Source organism: Ictidomys tridecemlineatus, chromosome 2, assembly GCF_052094955.1.
Source record: "Ictidomys tridecemlineatus isolate mIctTri1 chromosome 2, mIctTri1.hap1, whole genome shotgun sequence".
Classification (NCBI taxonomy): Eukaryota; Metazoa; Chordata; class Mammalia; order Rodentia; family Sciuridae; genus Ictidomys; species Ictidomys tridecemlineatus.
Window position 1 is genome coordinate 224368752 of NC_135478.1, and position 22937 is coordinate 224391688.

General features: G+C 40.9%; 1 protein-coding gene across 4 annotated transcripts in view; it reads left to right on the forward strand.

Moving 5' to 3' along the window:
- The window catches only part of Cul1 (cullin 1), an 84041-nt gene that overhangs the window by 51287 nt on the left and 9817 nt on the right, over positions 1–22937 (forward strand). For all 4 annotated transcript variants that reach the window (XM_078040750.1, XM_078040751.1, XM_078040749.1 and 1 more), the window contains exons 4-14: positions 1780–1947; positions 5458–5508; positions 5703–5793; positions 6485–6648; positions 11949–12111; positions 12991–13121; positions 19353–19460; positions 19538–19644; positions 21441–21489; positions 21809–21940; positions 22782–22899. In XM_078040750.1, coding sequence (XP_077896876.1) covers positions 1780–1947; positions 5458–5508; positions 5703–5793; positions 6485–6648; positions 11949–12111; positions 12991–13121; positions 19353–19460; positions 19538–19644; positions 21441–21489; positions 21809–21940; positions 22782–22899 — 1282 coding nt within the window. The remainder of the gene's footprint in view (positions 1–1779; positions 1948–5457; positions 5509–5702; positions 5794–6484; positions 6649–11948; positions 12112–12990; positions 13122–19352; positions 19461–19537; positions 19645–21440; positions 21490–21808; positions 21941–22781; positions 22900–22937) is intronic.

Below are 22937 nucleotides of genomic sequence, written 5' to 3' on the forward strand. Positions count from 1 at the left end.
TATTGCTTAATCTTTTATCTCTTATAATGATGAAAACTCTATAAAGCATGTTTTTATTTTTTTAAATTAGAAGTTTTGGGCATCCTTATTATCATAATAATGTTGTTCCATAAATTATTAGCCAGTTTGTATCTGGTGATTAGAGATTGATGAGCCCTAGCCAGGCATGGTGTATATGCCTGTAATCCCAGTTACTCGAGACGAAGCAGGAGGATTGTGAGTTTGAGGTCATCCTCAGCAACTTAGCAAGACCCTATCTCAAAATAAAAAGGGCTAGGTAAAGTGCTCTTTGGTTAGTCCCCAGTACAGTGGGGAGAGATGAAGAAAGAAATTGATGACCCTTTTCATTTCAAGCATATAATTACATATCCAGATATTACTATATTCTGAGCCCCATATGATGTTGTCCATGAAAATGTGTAAACAGGCTGGAGGTGTAGCCTAGTGGTAGAGCACCTGCCTAGCATAAGGAGGCTCTGGGTTAACCTCTGCCACTGAAAAAAAAGTAAACAAGGTTCTTTATAGCCTTTGACAATCACATTGTTAAAATGTGATCTAGCTTTTGTTGTTGTTGTTGTTTGTTCTGTTTTTTAGTTTATTTTACAAGCTCATCGGAAACATGCATCATTCTAACACTGTAGTCAGTTGACCACAAACAGTGGTTCATAGTAGTACCGCTTGCACGTTCTCCAGAGACTAAGGTCTTCCTACAACCACTTTGTTTTTTCTATTCACAACACTTTATAAATTGGATATTGTAATTACTTATTTTTTGTTACCAAAGAGCATGACAGTGTACTGTATTATGTAAAAGTATTGATAGCCAGACCATTAGTGATATTTTTGAATTTTAAAAAAGGTCTATCATAAGCCAGAATAGCCTAGCTTTGCTTTTAAAGTTCATTTCATATTAAGTGAACAAAAATTTGGTTGTGTTTAGACATGGTCAGGTGTTTGCGTGCATGGTTGGGTCACCTGAGTACAGTTACTCATGGAGCGTCCATTCTGGCAGCCTTGGCCTTCCCGCCTTCGACGTTGCCCTGGCCTGAGTGCGGAGGCGCCCCTCCCCTCTCATTCTCCTCTTCAGTGCTTTTCTGCACAGCACCTGGAAATGGTGGTGCTGCGTTTTTAAAGGGTAGGACATACTTTTTAGATTCCACTAATACATAGGGAAAAGTTTCCAGTTAGTTTTCTTCAGATAAAAATAGTGGTTTAAGTTATAGAGATCTCAGTAAAAATACTTAAGAGTAAATGTACATTTTCTTCATGAGGTCTGGTTAAAGAAGATATATCACACTATTGTACTTATTTTACTTTTATGAAAATGGCAACAGATTTCCACAAAAGGCTATAACTTTTTATAATCTTTAAATAAATTTAAAGATGGGAAAAGCATTTAAAAATTGAGCGTCATGTTTTGCCCTATGTTCTTAGTTAATGTGACATGTTAATTCTTTTAACAGGAAAATTATCAAGAATAGAGATGATTTTAAAGTTAATTCCTTATTTAAAAAAAAAAGAAGTAGCCATCAGATTCTTAAAGTTTAGAGTACTTTTTGTAAGTGTATATTCATATTTAATGCCATAGGAAAGGTTCTAGTTTAATTTCATGTGAAAGAATTTTTTACTGTGTTCTTGTGAGAATCTATAATAAGTTAGTGTGGTTTTGTACACAGAGTGATTTAAGAATCCTTTTGTATTGGTGTATTTTGTTTCATTAGCTTTTTCTTTGATCTGCATCCAACAGTCATCTTAAAGCTTTAGTGAACTTGTTTTCAGGATGGAGAGGATCTGATGGACGAGAGCGTGCTGAAGTTCTACACTCAGCAATGGGAAGATTACCGATTCTCAAGCAAAGTGCTAAATGGAATCTGTGCCTACCTCAATAGACATTGGGTTCGCCGTGAATGTGATGAAGGACGAAAAGGAATATATGAAATCTATTCAGTAAGATGTTTTTTAAAATATTTAAAATGTTTCTTAATGATACGTTGTCTTTCAATAAGGAGAACCAGGCAAATGTTAAGCTGTTTTCAGAATATTTATACTAATTTTCTTTATCAATGAATGACTCCTCCATACTTTGTGACAAAGTAGAAGGATGAGAAATGGAGTTATAAAATACAGCTTACACAGTCTGCACTTACTTTTTAGAAGTGTATTCTTTAATGGTTTAATCACCATCTCATTTTGCAAATCAGGCTCCTTGCCTGAGACTCAAGCCCTAAGCATGAGCCTCACACACTCTCCTGTCTGGGAACTCTGCTTCCAGGAGAAGACCTTGAATTAATCATGAAACCACCCCCATCAATACATTTCTTCAGTCAGTGAAGGTTTTTTAGGCCTATTGGTTTTCAAAGTATGTTTCTCAGCATAATCTGGAAACTTGCTAGGAGCACAAATTCTCAGACCTTGTCCTAGACTTGATTGGACAGTCTACAGGTGGGGCCCGACAGTCTAGTGTTTTTAGTTGTCAATGGACCTTTACTTTATTTGTTTATATGTGGTGCTGAGAATCAAACCCAGTACCTCTCACATGCTAGGCAAGTGCTCTACCACTGAGCCACAACCCCAGCCCTATGACAGTCTTGTTTTAAGAAGCTCTTTAGGTGATTCTTGGCACAGTCTGAGAGCCATTGTTGTAAAGCAATAAGGTAGTTTTGGTGAGGACAGCAGGACAGTCATCCCTTTTGAACAGTGCCCCTTTTGAACTGTGGTTATGTAAGGTTTTATGTATGTCCATACATAAAATTGTTCCTATATTAGCAATATTTTGTTGCTTCACTGTTGCAAATTTAATTAAAGCATAATGTGGCCCAAGGCATGGCTAATTTTTATTGTTTATATAGCTGAGTTTCGGCATCAAAATTCTTGTTGTATCGTAGTGGTAGTTTTGTTATATACTTAAGTTTTTAACAAAACTTTCTAAGTTTAGTTTTTATTTGAAGTTTTTATACTTTCCTTTTTCTTTTGTTCTGTACTCTTTTTTTTTTTGACAGATTACATATGTTTACCATGTATTATAACATGGGTTTTTTTGTTTGTTTGGTGCTGGGAATGAAACCCAGGGGCACTTTATCATTGAGCAACATCCTCAGCCTTTTTCATTTTTCATTTTGAAACAATATCTTATTAAGTTCCTTAGGCCTTGCTAAGTTGTTGAGGCTGGCCTTGAACTTAGAATCCTCCTGCCTCACCCTCCTGGGTTGGTGGGAATATTGGCATGTACCACCACACCACAACTACCAGATGTTTTTTGAAATATATATGCATTGAGAAATGGTTGAAGTGCTTTTCATTGTCTTTCATGTCAAAATGCTTTCTTGAGACTCCCAAGTTGGCAGAGTAAGAATCAGCATGGTTTTGGATGACTTCATTTTAGAAGTTCACTTGACCTAAAGACCATGTATACCGCATAGCAACATATAGACTTCTAAAAGTACAAGGATACTTGATTAAGATTCAGCTGCTGCCGGTCACAGTGGCACATGCCTATAATCCCAGACACTTGGGAGGCTGAGACAGGAGGATCATGAATTCAAAGCCAGCCTCAGCAAAAGCAAAGTGTTAAGCAACTCACTGAGACTCTGACTCTAAATATTAAAATACAAAATATGGGTGGGGATGTGGCTCAGTGGTTGAGTCCCCTGAGTTCAATCCCCAGTTAACCCACCCCCCAAAAAAAGATCCAACTTGCTTTTATTATTTTTAATCCACTTTCAAAATTTGTACTTCCTACATACACCCTCACATGCCATAGTTACTGTTCAGAAACGTAAGAGAGGGCCATAAATTCTAGCAAAGACCAAGTCAGCACACCTCCTTAGAAACAAGGTTCCACTGTGTGCTGTGCCAGTGACACCGCAGAATTCATACAGAAGTTTGATCTCATCATATGTCTCGAATCTCCAGAAAATGGGGCTGCTTGTCAAGAAATCATTTCATGACTACTTGTGAAGTTTTACTTTTTTCTGAATGATTCTTCATTTTTTTTTAATATTTGTTTTTTAGCTTTAGGTGGACACAATATCTTTATTTTATTTTATGTGGTGCTGAGGATCGAACCCAGTGCCTCACACATGCCAGGCGAGCGTGTTACTACTTGAGCCACATCGCCAGCCCCTGATTGATTCTTTATTTTTTAACTGTAGAAAGTTTCTTTTCAAGTCAACCAGAGGACATTCGTTTAATTTTCTAGTTGGTGTATTCAAATGATGCAACCAAACCGATTCCCTAACTTGTACTGGAGTTCCGGTGGCCTGCTGCTGGTCCTGCTTCCTCTCCCTGCGCGGCTCTTCTCCCTTAGACCCACCTCAGGTTAGGTCTAAGGGAGTGGTGATTTCAAGTTGCGCTTTTTGGTGACCTGTCAATGCTTTTTAGACGTTTGTGTCTGCTACAGACCTTTCCGACTCTCCTCTGCCCTCAGGAAGGCGAGGACAGCCAGGACTCCACTGTGAGGGGCATTTCCAGAGTGCCTCCTCCCTGTGTTTCTCCAAGAGGAGGAGTCTCTTCATTCCGGCATTGTTCAAGCATCTTAGTCATAGCTCCTAATGATGAAATCTTATTTTTTCCCCAATATTAGCCTTCAGCATATATTTATTGTTCATGATTTGTCAAAAAATTTTTGTCTCTTAAATATTGTTTTTAATGCTATTTATTTGAGGAAACACCACTTTTAAAGTCCTTCATAAAATAAATTTACATATAATGTTTTCAGAAATATATCTTTTATAAACTCTGTTGTATCTATAGTGAGATTTGTGAAAAATAAAACTAGGATTTATATTTCAAACGAATGTCTCAACAGTTAGCATATGTGTATTAGACTGTTACAAATTTTATTTTATTTGAATTAATACCTCTCCCAGCAAATGATTTAAAAGTCATGTATGAATTCTAACATTTTTATGGTGCATGTGGTCAGTGGCACCGTCCAGAGTGTGTGGTGTGGTGCACTCACAGTTGTACACATCTGTGAAACCACTGCCACCAAGACACATAGCTTTTTTAGAGTGTAAAATCTATAATTTATCTTACTGAGTATGTCAAAGCTGATGTAATAAATGGAATCATTTTCATCAAATGTGGAAGGTCAAATTAAATTTGTTTGATCCAAGGGACAAATTTGTAGGTTGAATCTACTTTTGCCCTTTAAACTGACAGAAAATGTGCTCCTTAAATCAAATTTGTCTTTATATTTTAACTGTTAAAATGTGAGCCGATAAGCACCTGTACCTTCTCTGCCTCTTGAGATGGGTAGCTCAAGAGTGGCTTTCTGATCTTGTTCTGATAGATTTTTACCAAGTTATATTCTAACTTTGATAAAATTTGGAATTCAGGTTATTTCCTATGACTTCAGTCTTGGGAAAACATAGTAAAAGTATAGATATCTAACACTATTGTGTTTATAGTTAATAATTTTTTAATTGTTTTATTTATTTTTTCTTTCTTATCCAGCTTGCATTGGTGACTTGGAGAGATTGTCTGTTCAGGCCATTGAATAAACAGGTACCTGCTTGTGTGAGTGGGTGTGTTTTGCTTTTAAAAGTCCCCATTTCATTACTTAACCTTTGTCCTCCTCAGGCCTTTGAGAGATTTCAAGAATATCTGTCATAATGCATTGTTTAATGGCTTTGAATGTTTAAGGAATATGTAGTAATATATATTGTGAAATATATCTTCTGTCTTTATTCTTTCTGAAGGTAACAAATGCTGTTTTAAAACTGATTGAAAAGGAAAGAAATGGTGAGACCATCAATACAAGACTGATTAGTGGAGTTGTACAGTCCTATGGTAAATAATTTCCCTTTAATTTATTCATTTTCATATCGTATGATAATTATAGCAATGCTCTAACAAGATGCATTTTTTAAATATTTTAATATTATCAAGAATGTTGCTAGCATTTACAAAGGTTCTCCTAATTCTCTTCAAGTCAGTGTGATTTTATTGATTTTACCCATCAAAAAAATTGTTTGGTCCTTGTGCCTTAAGGAAATTTGATGGAAAAGAAATACGAATTATTTTCTGGTCTCATTGAATTACTGGATGTAAATATGAGAGAACATTATTGAGCTAAATGATAACCAGAAATCTATATCAGCTTGAAAAATTGAGATTGAGAAACTGATAAAGTAATACAATGTTTTAAAAACTTGGGTAGCATTGTATTTCTTTGAAAGTTTAAAATTAGAAATTTGTATTGCTTTTTCAAATGTAAAAGTTCTCTAAATGAACTTTGTGGTAATTTGGAAGCATATCTGGCCCTGGGTCAGAATTACTTGCCTTTTAGACATCTTGGATTTTTTTCTTTTCTTTTAGTGAAACAAGTGTTCTTTTATACTAGTAAATAAGAGTTACTTTATACCCTCCATTTCACATTGACCTTTTAAGCATAACTTAAACTGAATGCTACACCTAAGTATTTTCTGTGAAATATAACAAAAAATAGGGTGATTGAAATGTAGCTCGTATTTATTTCTAGTGGAATTGGGGCTGAATGAAGATGATGCATTTGCAAAGGGCCCTACGTTAACAGTGTATAAAGAATCCTTTGAATCTCAATTTTTGGCTGACACAGAGAGATTTTATACCAGAGAGAGTACTGAATTCTTGCAGCAGAACCCAGTTACTGAATATATGAAAAAGGTAAGCTGAAACATAGTACGTACAGTAGACATAAGTTGAAATAGTCGTTGCCCCTCGGTGAGGTCTCGGCACCTGCAGCTGTCCTCGCAGCCCTACGTTGGCACTGTTGTCATGTAGTGCGTTTAGCAGGTGCCATGCTCCTGTTTCTCTTAAGACGCTTTTATAAATGAGTTTGTAGTAGTGACCGTGACTGCGTGTTCTCTTTGATGTTCTAAGGTTGTAACCATGAGAGCTGCATGCCTTTCATAGTTGGAGGGTTTCTTCTGGAATGTGGGTCTGTGTCCGTGAGACAATTTTAAGAAATAAGTGTTCTCAGATTTGCAAAGTTAAAGTGTTTGCTTTTTTGTTCCTAGAATATTCCCTAAGAATTTGTAACACAGCCTTCAGGTTTAGATTAGGTTCACATTAGCCTTCTGAAACTGGAGGAGTGGGCCATGTTTCATGTTCCGTGTTCCAAGTTCCATGTTTCATGCATCCTTTTCTTTTTTTGTACTTAGTGATGTCATCATGAAGTTCTAGTGCAATTATTCTTGGTTCTCTTTCTTGAAAATTCAGGTAGCCTAGATGTAGGTTCTTAGAAATGATTAGATCAAGAAGCTGTGAACTTTCTCTGCAGGGCCAGATAGTAAATATTTTAGCCTTTGTGGGCTACGTATGGTCTCTGCTGCAGCTATTCAACCCTGCCATTGTAGGGCAAAAGCAACCACAACATTATGTAAACAAATAGGTATGACTGGGATCCAGTAAAATTTTTTTTACAAAAAACAGGCTGGGAATGTAGCTCAGTGATAGAATGTTTATCTCACCAGTGCAAGGCCCTGGGTTCAATCCTCAACACTTGAAAACAAATAAAGAAACAAAAAAATCATTGGCTGGCTGCAGTGGCACATGCCTGTATTCACAGTGACTGTGGGGGGCCAAGGCAGGAGAATCATGAGTTCAAGGGCAACTTAGGCCCTAAACAACTTAGTGAAACCATGTCTCAAAATCAGAAATAAAAAGAGCTGGGGATGTGGCTTAGTTTTTAAACACCCCTGGGTTCAGTCCCCAGTACCAAACAAAACAATCCAGATAGCAGCAGAATTTGGCATACATGTTATATATAGTTTTCTGACCCAGACCTAGAGACACTAGGAGACTTCCACGGAGCCTCTGGGTCTTACTGAGTCTGATATCTGCTTTGCCCTTTGTCCCCTACTTACTTGAGAGGGAATAGACTACAGAATCACTTTTTCCATACCTGCGGATAGAAAGTGAGTCAGCTTAGAAAATTAGTAAGAGCAATTGCTCTGCTTCTGTCACATGAAGTCCTACCCAATTTGTCTTCAGTGGTCTGAATGTATTTTCCTATGGAAGACAGTTGTTGTAAGTGGAGCTTATACGTTTGAAGTTGAAAGTTCTCAACAAATAAATTTCTAATATCTCAGAATATAACCAACCATTCAAAATTATCATCCTTTGTGTATTTTGAGAGTTAAATTGACCTTTTTTTGTACTGATCAAAAACTAGCTCAACCAGAGTAGTTGTTTTTTTTTCATCCAAAGTTTCCAACAACTGTCTGACACATGAACTTTTGAAACATTATGTGTTTCGAATCTTAGTGCTGCCTGTTATTTCATTTTGTAGTGTGACAATGTAGTTTTCATAAACATGTCTCTTAAATTCTACTCTATGTGTTTGTTCTTCTAAAACCACATTTTATTTTATTTTTTTTTTTGAGAGAGAGAGAATTTTTTAATATTTATTTTTTAGTTTTCCATGGACACAACATCTTTATTTGTATGTGGTGCTGAGGATCGAACCCAGTGCTGGGAGCATGCCAGGCAAGCGCGCTACCGCTTGAGCCACATCCCCAGCCCCTAAAACCACGTTTTAAAAAGTGGAACCACTTATCAGAGTGTATGTCCACAGTAGCCATATGAGTCCTTTTTGTGCACTTCTTAGTGAGTTGTCATTGTCTCAGTTGTCCATGATGATGAAGACCAGTAGCACTCCAGTGCAAGCAAAATAGCTTTTTAGGGCAGAACCACATGAGCAGGAAAGTCTGGAGAGCAGAGATGTGCACTGGCCTGGTTTGACCAGAATGTGCCTGCCTTTAAGGAAACCAGTCGTGTGCTTCCTGCATCCTAGTTGTATAAATTTGATTTCTTCTTCTTCTTTATTCGTTTACTTACATGCAACATGTGGTGCTGAGAATCGAACCCCGTACCCATACATGCTGGGCAAGTGCTCTACCACTGAGCCATAACCTCAGCCCTCTTCTTTTTTTGACAGCAGGAGTTGAACCCAGAGATACTTAATCACTGAGCCACATCCTAGCCTTTTAAATATTTTATTTAGAGACAAGGTCTTGCTAAGTTGCTTGAGCCTTACTAAGTTGTTGACGCTGGCTTTGAATTCCATCCTCCTGCCTCAGCCTCCTGAGCCGCTGGGAAGACTGGCATGTGCCACTGTGCCCAGCAATTTTATTTCATCATAGAGGAATTAAAGGTTTGGCCCAGAGCCATTTGGCTCATACCAAACATGACTTCTAGCACATTTCAAAAGTCTGTAATGCCAAAAGTCTGCAAGCATGAAATTGGAATTGAGAGTCATACAAACAATTTTGCTCTTATTTAATGGCCTTGCATCTGATGCTGGACTGTGAATCTAGGTTAAAATCCCTATGCCACTAAGGAGATAACCTTTCCATTCCTCAGTTTCTCACCTATGAAGTTGGAAATAATAATAGTAGGTAAGAATGAGGATTAAATCAGCCTTAATTTCTAAATAATCTGAGATTTTTTAAAAGTATATATGTATGTATAAAAGTGAGTATAGAAGAGTGTAGGGCAGAAAGCTAGCAGGATGGAAGGCTTTGGTCTTCCACGTGAGTGCCTCCCAGAACCTCAGTGCCTGGGATGCAGCGCCACGGGCAGACAGGAGGCAGCTCTGATTCAGTGACTCAGAAGATTTTTCATTAAGACTGTAAAACTCCTGAACAACACTGAGGTCAAGAGTGGACCTTCAGAAACACGGTGCTTTCAGCAGCTAGTTTGGGCTAGATCCTCAGATTCCGTGAAGCTCACTTTCCTGTTGTCTGGAGTATTTCAGTGGAGACATTTGAGAATCTGGCGCATCCTTCTAAGGACGGCTTTGATGACTGAACAACTGGAAGCCACATTAATGTTTTTAAAATATCTTACTGTCCTATGTGACTGAGACTAATCTAAGCTACAGAAACTTTGACTATTCTGGGTTCCTAATGTTTCTTTTTCTTAGTTTTTTAACTTCAAAATTAAAATAATGTCAATTAATTTGCTCACCCTTTATGGTCTGCTTTTCTTTTTTTAAACCTGAAACTGATCCTAACAGAATTAATTTAGGGTAATCTTTTGTAGGTTACTTCTACTTTGAATTTGATCTCGGTGTTCTAAAACTGTCTGCCAAGCACAGTGATGAAGAGCTTGCTTGTCTTAAAGAGTTTAGGAAGAGGGTAAAAGGTTATCCTTTCTAAAACATGCCCACACCCAGCACCTGGGCCCATGGCTGATTCACCAGTGTGTGACATAAGCTCCGGCAGAGCCCCTATGGCCACGAATGCCTCCCCAGTCCCTTGGGCACCTGCTTGCTCTCCTGCTGCTTGGCTCTTTCGGGAGGGGTTTGTGAAATGCTGCTATTTCTAGCTTAAGAGGGGGAAAGCCAGTGCCCCTCAGTGAATCAGCAGTGACGTGGAAGCCTAATGTTTCATCTGGGCAAGAAGTATAAAGTTTGTCTAGCTGCCCAGGGGGATTATGTCCTTCCAAGAAACAGGCGTAACTTGATCCAGAGCAAGGGTGCTGCTGGGTCTCCATCTTCTGTTTCATCAGCCTTCATCCTTGAGGTACTGGCTGGAGGAAATTCTGCAGTTTTGCCACCAGATCTGAACTGGGAACTCCTGGGTGAAGCACAGAAAGTGTCTCATTATTTTAATAGGACTTTATGATCAGAGAAACAGAATTACACAGGCTTTCAGGAAAATAAAAATAATATGACCCTGCTAGCCTGGGACACTTAAGTGATTGTGTATATAAACCAGATTGGAATATTGCGATGGGTTTTTTTGTAACCTCTCCATTAATGATTCGTTGTGTTAACATTTTATATTTATTTTGGTGGATAATTATATTTCATTTACCAAATATGCTATAGTTTATTTTAGCATGTTGAATTAGGTAAAATTGATTTCCTTTTAATTGGAAATTTAATAACTTCAAACTTTTTACATTAATTTGTGCATTATCTCTTCCTTTCCTTTCTCGTGTTTTATTCAGATGCATTTGCTGGTGTGCTCTGCATCGTCACACATTAGGACTACTGTCCAAATCCACTTTCACCTTAGCCCTCAGTGGCATGTGTGATAAGGCTGCAGCTCTGTTCTGTGGTTTAACACCTGTCCCCTGGTTGCTCTGGGTAGCCCAAGCCTTCCCAGCCAGTTGTTTTATGTTTTCTTGGCTCTTGAGTATTTCTTCATTCCCAGTTGAATTTTTCCAGGTTTACCCAAAATTATACCAAATTCAAAAATCATTTTGAGTACTGGCATTTTTACAATTCAAAAGAAGTTTTTGTTTCTTTATTCAGATTACATGAATAATTTGAGACTGTCGATGACATTTACTCCTTGCTCTGACGATTTAGTGCTTCCTTGGTGATGCTGTGCACCACACTTTTTGGTGATGGAGTCTAAAATTCGCTGACTTTAAGTCATTTTGCTCCTCTGTTCAAGTGCCTATTTTTCTCTCCTCCTTGGAGGGAAACACAGGAAATCGAGGTGTGTAAGTAACCCAGTGGATTGGCAAGAGATGGCTAGCTATATTGTTTTTCTTTACATGTTTTGAAGGCTGTATATTTTTTTCTTTAAAACTTTTTTAAAGCCTTATTGCTAATGCTTATTCCTGAGTAATCATTTCCAGGATTGTGATGGTGTGATCCTTGACTTTAGGCAGCCTTCAATCAAAAGTAGAGCTTTTTACATGGTGTCTATGTTCAGGGAGGGTCTTTAGGTTTTTCAGGTTGGAGACATTAACACCCCAAAAAGGTGAAATATCACTTATCTGAAGGAGAAAAATTGTTGTAAAGATATTCAAACTGTTAATAATAGTAGCTCTGTCAGGGCTTTTGGATAGGACTTGAAACACTTCTGTGTATTTAAATATGGCCACTTAAATATCCCCTTTTTCATAATTTATTTTATTAGAACAGATTTGTGAATTTAATTTTCCATTATTCACTTTACAGTTCTTTAAAAGCAAATCAAAACCACTCAATTAATTCTCTGCAGGCAGAGGCTCGTCTGCTTGAGGAACAGCGAAGAGTTCAGGTTTATCTTCATGAAAGCACGCAAGATGAGCTGGCCAGGAAATGTGAACAGGTCCTTATCGAAAAACACTTGGAAATTTTCCACACAGAGTTTCAGAATTTATTGGATGCCGACAAGAATGAAGGTGAGGCACTAAAACTTGTCAAATGTGGGCACTCACTTTGAGCTTCGATGTGCCGCTGTCTGCAGTTCTAGCTTATGTGCATCGTCAGTGTCCATCGTTGTTGAAAAGATGTCGTGTGTGGCCCTTACTGCATGTTGATTGCAGATTTCTGTGGTGTTTGGGTATAAAAGAGCATCTTTTCAGTTTAATTTTATATATAACTTGTTCCATACACTTTTAGTGTTAAATGATGTTACCTCCTAATTCTTTCTTGAGTATTCTTCCTTTGAAAATTCTTAGACAACAAGACTATTTTATAGTCCCTTAACCTTTCCTTGCTTTACTGGGATGTGTAAGGAGCACAGTCAGACATAGATATTTGTATTTCGGGTTCTTTCTCTGCTTCTCCTAAATTGAACATGTACAATCCATAGTCAATGAAGAATTTGGGGTCCCATTTGTGACTTTTATAGTTTAGCTGGTGATCCATGTTCTCCTTAAATTTATTCATTTCTTAAACATATCTAAGTGCCTATTATGTGTCAGGCATAGATAATATCTCAGTGTTGAAAATTTTAAGAAGCATTAGATACACTAATTAAAAGAACCTCTTCTCTATAATGTTAGTAGATTCTCATAGTAAGGAAGGGAATACACTTACTTCTATAGTAGCATAATTTCATTGTAACTTTTAGCAAAATATACATAAAGAAATACACAAATAGAAAATATTGTTTTAATGCTTTTGATTATTTTTAATTTGTATACTTTTGATTATTTACATCTAATAAGAGCTGTCTTATTTCAGAATGTCTTCCATCTCAGTATAAATATGTAATTAGTGGAATAGATACACAGAGTTTTTTTCTGTGCATAAAGGTGACTGCCTTCTTCTTGCAGATTTGGGACGCATGTATAATCTTGTATCTAGAATCCAGGATGGCCTAGGAGAGTTGAAAAAGCTGCTGGAGACACACATTCATAATCAGGGTCTTGCAGCAATTGAGAAGTGTGGTGAAGCTGCCTTAAATGTAAGTAATACTCAGTTGAAAACAGTGGCCTTAGTATTTTCACACAGCTGCAAGCATGTGAGATGCATCTCTGTTGTTCACCCAGGTAGTTAAGAGTCTTCAAAACAAGCAAACTTGTTTTGACTCTTTGAAATAAGAGTTCAGGGACTACTTTGTTTCCCCCCCCCCCCCAAGCAAATACCTGCATGAATCATTCTGGCCCCTTTGAGGCATTGAGGATGTCAGTTTTTTTCCCCTCTCTGGAACTTTGATCCAAGTTGTACCCTCCAACTGAAAATCACAAGACTGTTTGCACCAAAGAGGCCCCAAAATTTATAGCATTGTTTAGTGCTCTCCCTGCTCAAGGAGCTACCTAGATTGTTCCTGCTAGGTTTTTTGTAATTGAGGTGCTCATTTTACATGGGAAGTATCAGGTTTCCAAGACATAAGTCAGTTGTCTTCAGTTTGGTTCCTGTGATGGACTTTAATTTTTAAATGTTTGGGAGAACTAATGGAGAAGAAAAGTTTCTAAATTGGAGCTGGTCCTTTCACCTGAGCTGAGAAAACTTTTCTGACTCTGATTTTATTGTGCTTAATGTTAATTATTTTTGACAATATTGACTTTAGGATTTTTTTTTAATCCTTATTTCTCTATTATCTTTGGAAAGTTCCTTTTCCATATTTATTTTTGGGATTGAGAATTCTCAGGCCCATCTATGAGTCATTAGAGGGATGTATGTAAAGCTCTTTCTTTAGGTTTATAAAGTGATTAACTTTACATTTACAACTTGGGAGGGAGCTGGCTTAATAATGGTTTTGTGGAAAAGATCTCCAGGTTTTAGTAAAAGCTTAAGTATGAACTCCCCAGTATGGGGACGCATGATGCCATTATAGTGTGACTGATACAGACCTGGACTGTCTGCCTTGGTTCACACCCCGGCTCTGCCGCTTACTAATGCCGTGACCTTCCACAAGGAGCTGTCACAGCGACCCCAAAGAAAAAGGTATTTGTGTCTCTTGTGTGGTTATTTTGCGCAGCCCAGGCAGCCCAGTTAGCCCAGTTTAATTGGAGTAAACCCTGAGGCTTTTAGTCTCGAGAACAGAAACCTGGCAATTGGCGTCCAACGTGGGGTGAAAGATCTGAGTCTTTAAGCCACCAGGACAAAAGCAACAAATGCTGGCTCTTAACGGGACTCCAATTTAAATTTTAAAAGTCTAGGGAAGTTGAACGTTCTCTCCAGAAGTTAAACATGCTTAGGATTGCAGAGTATTGGGGGCTGAATTGTAGAAAGTAAGTGAAAATCTGTGACCTTAAGGGTCCTCAGGAAGAGAGAGCAAGAGCGCACTCTGACTCCTTTTACTGAGGAGAAGCTATTCAGATGAGGCAAGGGGTCAGGTTTCAGGGGGCTGAGTCTATCTTCATGATGTCCACTGTCAGCAGGTTGACTGATATCTGGGTAGGCCACACCCAAAGGCACAGTAAGAGAAGGGGACACATACAAGGCACTTCCCTGGGAGAGTCTATCCTAAACAGGGCAAGGGGTTATATTACAAAGGAACAGGTGAGCATAGCTCCACCCATGGGGCTGTAGCAAGACACACCCATACACGAGACACCGGCCCTCGAACCCAGGAAGGGTGGGGAAAGCTCTGCCACATTTCTGCGACTGAGCCCCTCAGCACCCAGCCGGGGAATGTGACCCATTCACATGCAAGGTTGGTCTCCTACACCCGAACACACACAGACTGGCACAGGAGGCACCTCAGAAACCCTCTGGGCACTGAGGACAGTCTGCATGCATACAGATTATTAGCTGTTTTACTCTGCAGTTGATGGTTTGTGTTTATTGTGTGCACATTTCTGAAACTTTGGCTTCTCTGTGTTCTCTCTTTGTTTTATGTGGAGATAAAGTTATTCCAAAGACAAAGTGCTTATGAGGAAGGATTAGAGACCCCCAAATTATTGGGCGGTGTGTTTCTTACTTCTTTAATTTCTTTCCCCTAATTTCTTCTCAAAGAAGAGAAGGTCCTTACCTTTTTCGGAGGTAAGGGCTATGAACAAGGCCCCAGTCGTGCCATTTTACGTCTTTTGGTGTGGACTCCTGCCTGTCCTCAGAATTCTCAGAACTCGAGTCACAATCTGCTCTGGTTGGCTCCTGGATGGATGAAAGACGAGGATGCTAACTGAGCCCTCCAAGGTGCTGAAGAGAAGAGCAGGTGTCAAGGACTGGCCTGGGGAAGCGCCAGTTTCCATATGAATGGTGAGGGGTGCTCCCTCGCCTGTAGCACCTGGGACACCCTTGGCAGTGTCTCTAATGACGCTAGATCATTCATGACATATTTAGATGTTAAAGTAATACTTAGAGTCACAGTGGACCCTCTGAAATCATACCCAACACTATATGAGCTCTCTGGGCACCTCTTGGATGCCATTTTTTGGATACCTTGTTAGGGACAGGTGAAATAAAAAGTTGTGCGAGACCTTTAAGTATATTTCCTTTTTAAATTTCTTAAAATTTGTTCTAATTAGTTGTACCTGACAGCAGAACATATCCTGACACATGGTACACAGTGGAGCACAGCTTTTCCTTCCTCTGGCTGTACCTGGTGCAGAGCCACCCCAAGAGTGTATCATAATGCCATCCTTCCCACCCTTCCTCCCCTCTGCTAACCCAGAGTCCCTCATCTTTCCTGCCCACCGTGTATCTCCTGTCCTGGAGGTCACCATGCGCAGCAGGCAAGTTGCAGTGTCTTCACATGGTCTGTCCAGCAAGAGAAGCAGCCATCGGCAGGCACCTGTGCTAGGACTGGGGCAGTGTGTGGCAGGGGGGAGGCAGAGCCTGTCTTGGAAGTTCAGTGAAGTCTTCGAAAAGCTAGGCAGAGGGGTCCCCACAGATGAGCCTCAGTGGTCAAAACGTACCCATTCCAAGCAGAGACCCTGCGTGACTGGAAGTTCCTGCTGAAGGGAGGGCTGGCTGCTTAGGTCTAGGGGCCTTTAGGGACCACATTAGTTGTTAGTTATGTTGGCTTAATTTCAAGGACAAGAAGGAAACTAGATAAGTGTGTTATGATAATCATGGAATTGAGCTGGGCGCAGTGATGCACACCTATAATTCCAACATCTCAGGAGGCTGAGGCAGAAGGATTGTGAGTTCAAAGCCAGCCTCAGCAACTTAGCAAGTCCCTGACTCTAAAAAAAAAAATTTAAAAAAGGGCTAAGGATGTGGCTCATTGGGTAAACACTCCTGAGTTCAACCCCTAGTACCAAAAAAACAAAACATGAACCAAAAAACATGGAATTGACAAGACCAGATTTTGATATTTAAAAAATTGTTTATGGAAAATAGGTTAAAATGAAGAAGAGTTGCTGTATGTATATCAGTGAGTTTTGTCACAGTACCCAGATGAAATGACAGCAGCAGTAGCCTGCTATTCCCTAGTGGGGTGGGGAGGAAGGGCAGGGAGCTGGGCCTCTGTGGTCAGGTTTCCTATTTGATAATCGTCGAAGTTGGATGGCAAGTTAATGGGGGAGAGTCTACTATTCTTTCTAACTTTTCCCACATTAAACTGTTAAAAAAGAAATGGACAGTCAACAGGGATTGCTGGTGGGGGAGTAGTGGCACTTAGATGCAGGGTCAGGGTGGGCATCCGGTCTTTTTCTGACTGCAGAGTTTGGGATCCCAGGAAACATAGAAGGGCGGGTCCTGTGAACTGGAGCTTGGTGGGTTTGGTCTAGGGATACAAGGGTCAGTCCTTAGCATTAATAATTAATTGGGAAGGTAACGGTAAACATAAAATCCTACTGGTTCCCAAGAATCTATTGATGACAAGTCAGGAGTCTAACAGGGACACAGGCATGGAGTTGAAGGTTAAAGTTGGCATTTCTGAATTGGTGAGAGCACATGACAGGTAGCCATGCACATGTCTCTTGTTATGAGTGTGGGTTTGTGGTACCTCTGCTGCTCATGTACAAATGTACAATAGGTATTGCTATATTTATTTACATAATAGACTTTACATGAATTCTATGCATGGTATTTGAAGAAATAGTAAGTTTTAGAAGCAAATAAAGTCCCCAAATTGGCAATTGTGACATGGGAGTACTTTGTAATGTTTTTCACCTGTCAAGATGCTTTATGGAGTACTACCAGTGGCGCCTGCTGGTGTTTCCCCTGTGGGAATGCTCCCTGTGTGCTAGAGTTCTTGCAAACACCATGACAAAAAGAAAAAAAAATGCAAAAGGAACAGTGTGTGAATATTGTGGGATGATTTGACAAGAGATCAGAAACTGATCTGAAATCAGGATTGGCCAAAGCACTATGGATTTCAATGGCAAAGTCAAAATCAGTCAAGCAGAAATGCTTCATTGTTAAAAGTAGGAAGGAGCCGGGCGCCGTGGCACATGCCTGTAATCCCAGCATCTAGAGAGGCTGAGATAGGATCATAAACTCAAAGCCAGCCTCAGCAACTTAGCGAGGCCCTAAGCAATACAGTGAAACCCTGTCTCAAAATAAAAAGGGCTGGGGATGTGGCTCAGTAGTTGAATACCTCTGGGTTCAATCCTTGGCGCACCCCCCCCCCAAATAAAAAAGGAAGGTGTGTTTATATGAATTGAATGAGGTGTGTTGTGCCCTCTTAGAGGTGCTTTGGGATGTGCCCTGTAAGACTCACCTTTGAGGAACAAGGAGTTTCTCTCCCCCTCAGTCACCTGGTGCTATTTTGACACGTCAAGACGGGTGGGTGTTATCAAATGTATTACCCTTTGGTATCTTATGATTTTTTTTGGCAATTTTTAAAATCCCTTTAAAGTTCTATCATCAAATGTTTATATCCAGTAGAGACCATATTTCCATCTTATGAAATCATAATTTATCACAATATATTTTTTTCATAATAATATCAGATTTGCTTTTTTAGTACAGAAAACCTCTAAAACTTGGAGTGAATAATTTTTCTGTAATGGGATTGTGCTTTCACTGGTTACTCATTAGTTAAAAACAAATGTTGCCCACAATGTAGAATAATTAGTATGCCAACAATTCTGGTTTCTCTTTCCTGAACCCTCCAGATTAATGTCTCAGGATTTTGAAAATACTGGCAAGTCTTTCAGCCCCAGTTACCTAAGGCCTCTGGTTTGTGAGGGGACAGTCAGGAGCCCTGCTGGCTCATGGTGGGCCATCATGCCACCCAGGTCTGGCATCTCTGCTTGCTCCATGGGTCTTCCTGACCTAACACCTGGGTCCTTTCCCTTTCCAAGCTATAGAGAACCTGTCCAACTCAGGAGTCCCCTGCCTGGGTCTTTGCCTTGCTCTGTTGCCACTTAGCTCTTGGCAGGATGCTTCACTGGGATTTGATTTCTTGTCTGTAAAGTGGGGGATAAACCACCTTCACACTGTGCTAGTCAAGGGCCTGGGAGCCTGGCGAGCAGCAAGGGCCCCATGTCAAGAGCTAGGTGCTCCTGTTCCTTGGCTCTGTGTCCTTTGCCTCCCCACAGCCACTCTTCCATTTCATTCCCATGTGTCCTTTTGCTGGAGACTCCCTGTTGCCCCAGCGCTTGCCCTGGCTACGCGGAACTGGACCCTGTGGTTTATGGCCACCAATGCAAGCCCACACGCTTCTTCCAGTTGGTTCTGCTGTCTCCACCCTCCCCACTCCACTGCTGGCCCTCTGACTGAGCTCCTAGCTGAGTTCAAGATTGGTCCCACTGGCTGATTCCAGCCAAAATAAAGTACAGAATTTGGATTTGCAATGTCAAAAACTAAAATGACTTGCCAGAGCTATCACTTAGAAAATGTTTAGTCAAAGGAGATTTTCTTTCATACACACACACACACACACACACACACACACATACACATATAAAATCAGAATGTCCTGTGTGTTTCAGTGGTCAAACAAAAGTTCTGATCTTATTTGTTAATTTCTTTGAGAATGCATATAAACCTTTTAGATTTGGGCTTTTTGTTGTTGTTGTTGTTTGTTGTTTTTTGTTTTTGTGTGTGTGGTGGCAGTACTGGGGATTGAACCCAGGGATGCTCTACCACTGAGCTGCATCCCTTTTATTTATTTATTTTTAATTTTTATGTTTCTTGAGACAAGGTCTCACTGAGTTGCCCAGGCTGGCCTTGAAGTTGCCTCCTCCTCTAGCCAGGAGGACAGGCCTGCGCCACCCCACCTGGCTAGAGTATGTTACAGCAGCACATACAGTTGAACTCCCAGTAACCACCTTTTGTTTCTTTTTTTCCCTCTAAGGACCCCAAAATGTATGTACAGACAGTGCTAGATGTTCATAAAAAGTACAATGCCCTGGTAATGTCGGCCTTCAACAACGACGCTGGCTTCGTGGCTGCACTTGATAAGGTGGGTCTGTTCCCGGGGCTTGCCTGCAGCGTGCAGGGGCGGGATGCTTTTCTCTGACTGTCTCTCCTGCCCCGCAGGCATGTGGTCGGTTCATAAACAACAACGCAGTTACCAAAATGGCCCAGTCATCCAGTAAATCCCCTGAGCTGCTGGCGCGATACTGTGACTCCTTGTTGAAGAAGAGGTATTACCCTTTGTGTTTCTGCTTCTGCCTCTGTTTAAAATCTCAGCTTTTATCTGAGGAGTTAAAATTTACATTATGGTTCTATGTGGATTGGATTTTAATTTTGGTACCTTTTGAGAAAATGCCTCAAAGATAATGCATCCCGTTTCCAGTTGGAAATTTGCATCCGCTCCCGTGGGCTGTTTGCAGAAAGCAGAGACCACATATCTAGTGCTGTGTTACTCTGTGTACTGTAAGACATTATTTTTCATTTGATGAGTTTGTTGTGTTGCTATTTCATAGTCTTTATTTTTTAACCATTTTATTTCTCAACTGGTACTTTGCCTAATCCTATTTATGATTTATGTGTATTCAGAGTGGAAGTGACATCGTCAGATGTGCTTCCCTCTCCACATGTGTCTTCAAGTTCTCACTGATTGTGTGTGTCCCCATGTGTCCCTGTGTCCAGCCCCATCCTGCTTTCCCTCAGGTTCTCCTTCCCTTCCACAGTTCCTCTCAGATCAGAGGCGCTCAAGGTCTGCTTCACAACCCTGAATGTCACATGGACAAATGTTAATGAAGGGAGACAGTTCCTTTCCGGCTCTCTGCTGCAGTAGTTTCCCACCCAAACTGTTCTGGTTTGATATGGGTAAATTATTCTTAGAGAACAGTCTAAGAACATGACCTCAATACAAAAAGGCCCAAGAATACCTACATATACCAGCATAAAAAGACCAGAGACAAGTCTCACTTAAGAAGAGAGCTGCAGAAATCTGATGTTTGAGCAAACCAGATTCTCCAGTGAACTGAGGAATTATTCCTGGAAATACAGCAGGAGCAAGCCTGAGGGTCTCCAACCTTAGCTGGGAACCTTGGGAAAACCACATGGGCTTTGTGGTAGAAGAAGGGGAAACATTTGGTAAAGGTCAATAGCTCCCTCTCTAAAAATTAATTAATTTTAAAAAATAGCTATCTCTAGCAACATGCGCCCCACCAACCCCTACCAGTGAGAACTTGAGTAGTTGGTGATCCTTCTGCTTACTGCCACCACGCTGGGCTCGTGCGTGATTTCAGCACTTCTCATCAGATGCTCTAGTGCGTGCTTTCCAAGAATGAAAAGGGGCTTGACGTTGCAGTGCTTCCTGTGACTTATGTCACCGTTTTTAGAATGTAGCATATTAAGTAATTTAAATATGGAGATAGTTTTTCACCCATTGTCTTTTCTAAATGGCCCTAATCAAATCTGTGATGTGTCATCAGTTAAGTCTGCTGAAACACAGTGGCAGAGAAATTTCCAGGGCATTCCTTTAGTGGGTGCTGAGTGACTGCTCCGGGGAGTGCAGCTGCCTGACCAGCCAGTGAAGAACAGGTAGTTTCTGAGCTGGATGTTCTCAGGCTGTCTATGCCTCTGTCTGGCACTTGGGCCACCGAAAGGAAATGATGTACCTTTTAATTTTTTTAAAGCTAAATTACAGCAGACTGTAAAAAGCAATCAGAAAAGTGGCCCTCACTTACTGATATTTAAATGGATTATCTTAAAGGAAAGTGTCATGTTTTTCTTGGGCTTTTTTTCCCTAACTATCTCCTGTTGGATATTCTAAATATTCCTTCACAGTCCGTTCTTTGGTGTAACTAGGGCTTACCAGGTCACCTCAATGAGGAGGGCCAACCCTCCGGTAGCCTCAGGTCTGGCCTGGTGGAGGAAGCGGATCACTTACGCGCTCCGCCCACTCTCTGATAGGGTCATTTGGCCAAGTGGTGCTTGTGTAAACGCCTGCTCTTTGTTTTAAAACATGGTACCTTTTTTAAAATTTCAGTTCCAAGAATCCAGAAGAGGCAGAACTAGAAGACACACTCAATCAAGTGGTAAGGCGTTCCGTGGCCACCTCTGTGCTTCATTAGTTGTTGTGAGGCTGGGTATGTTGGGCAGTGATTTTATTTTGAATCGATGATTTTATTCCTTAAATTGAGGCATTACTGTCCTCGTTGACACTAAGCCCAGGCCAGCTCCATGTGCTACGTTGGACTGGCGGAAATGCTTAGTGCCAGTGCTCTGGGCTGGATTTTGCCTTCGTACACGTTGGCACACAGGCCTGGCCAAAACCAGGCACACTGTGCGTCCTGGCATGTGGCCTGTCACCTTGAGCACATGCTTCATGAGTGCGTCCTCTCGTGGCTTTGTCAGATGGTTGTCTTCAAGTACATAGAGGACAAAGATGTGTTCCAGAAGTTCTACGCGAAGATGTTGGCCAAGAGACTCGTTCATCAGAACAGTGCGAGCGATGATGCCGAAGCAAGCATGATCTCCAAGCTCAAGGTGAGTGTCCTCTTTCCTGGAGACCCTGAGCCCTCGGACCACATCCATCCAGTCGTGTTCACTGGGTTGTCCAGGGGCAAAGGAGTTGCCCAGCGCACTCTGCCACTCCACCGCCGCCGGCCACAAGGCTGGGTTGTTGTGCTGTTTGTTGTGGGGTTTTCTGTTCTGCCCCTGAGCCCTGTCCCTGGGTACAGGTGGGGCGGCCAGCCTTTCCGGGGCTGTCCGTGCCTCAGCATGTTTCACTTGACCCAGAATCAGGGTCAGAGCCGTCTTTGTCTGCTCAGACACTAAAGCCAAACACCTTAGACCAGAGGCTTCGGAAACAGCACTTGGTTCTCAAAACTCTGGAGGCAGAGCTCCAAGACCAGGTGCTGGCCAGCTGAGTACAGCTGCGCCTTCTCTCTCTCCTCACCTGGCAGAGAGCACGTTACAAGTTCTGTCCCAGAGGACACCAAGCCTGGGATCTAGACCTAATTTTCCCAAAGGCGCCCCCTCCGAGTACCTTCACCCACGTGGCTGGAGCCTCCACACTGGGGGTGGGGGAGGGGTCGGGATAAAGGACAAATCACATCATCTATGCGTTCTGCCTGAGGGTGGGGTGCTGTGCTCTTGGATGCTGAAACAGTGGTTTGGTATGCATTAAGTCTCACTGTTTCACATGTAGTGACAGTGTATCGACTTTAATCATCACGCTTTTATACCATACCACATAACTAAAGGTTATTAACTTGGGGAGTAGTTTGACATGATTGAGTCATGCCGTGTTCTTACTTCTCTGAAATTGCCTTGTGCACGTTGCTATTTCTGTACAAATGAGTGAAACAGCATCTGATCCTTTCAGCAAGCGTGTGGTTTTGAGTATACTTCCAAGCTCCAGCGGATGTTCCAGGACATTGGTGTGAGCAAAGATCTGAATGAGCAGTTCAAAAAGCACCTGACGAATTCAGAACCGCTAGACTGTGAGTATCAAGTGTTCTCCTGCAGGCAGGGTTCTTTG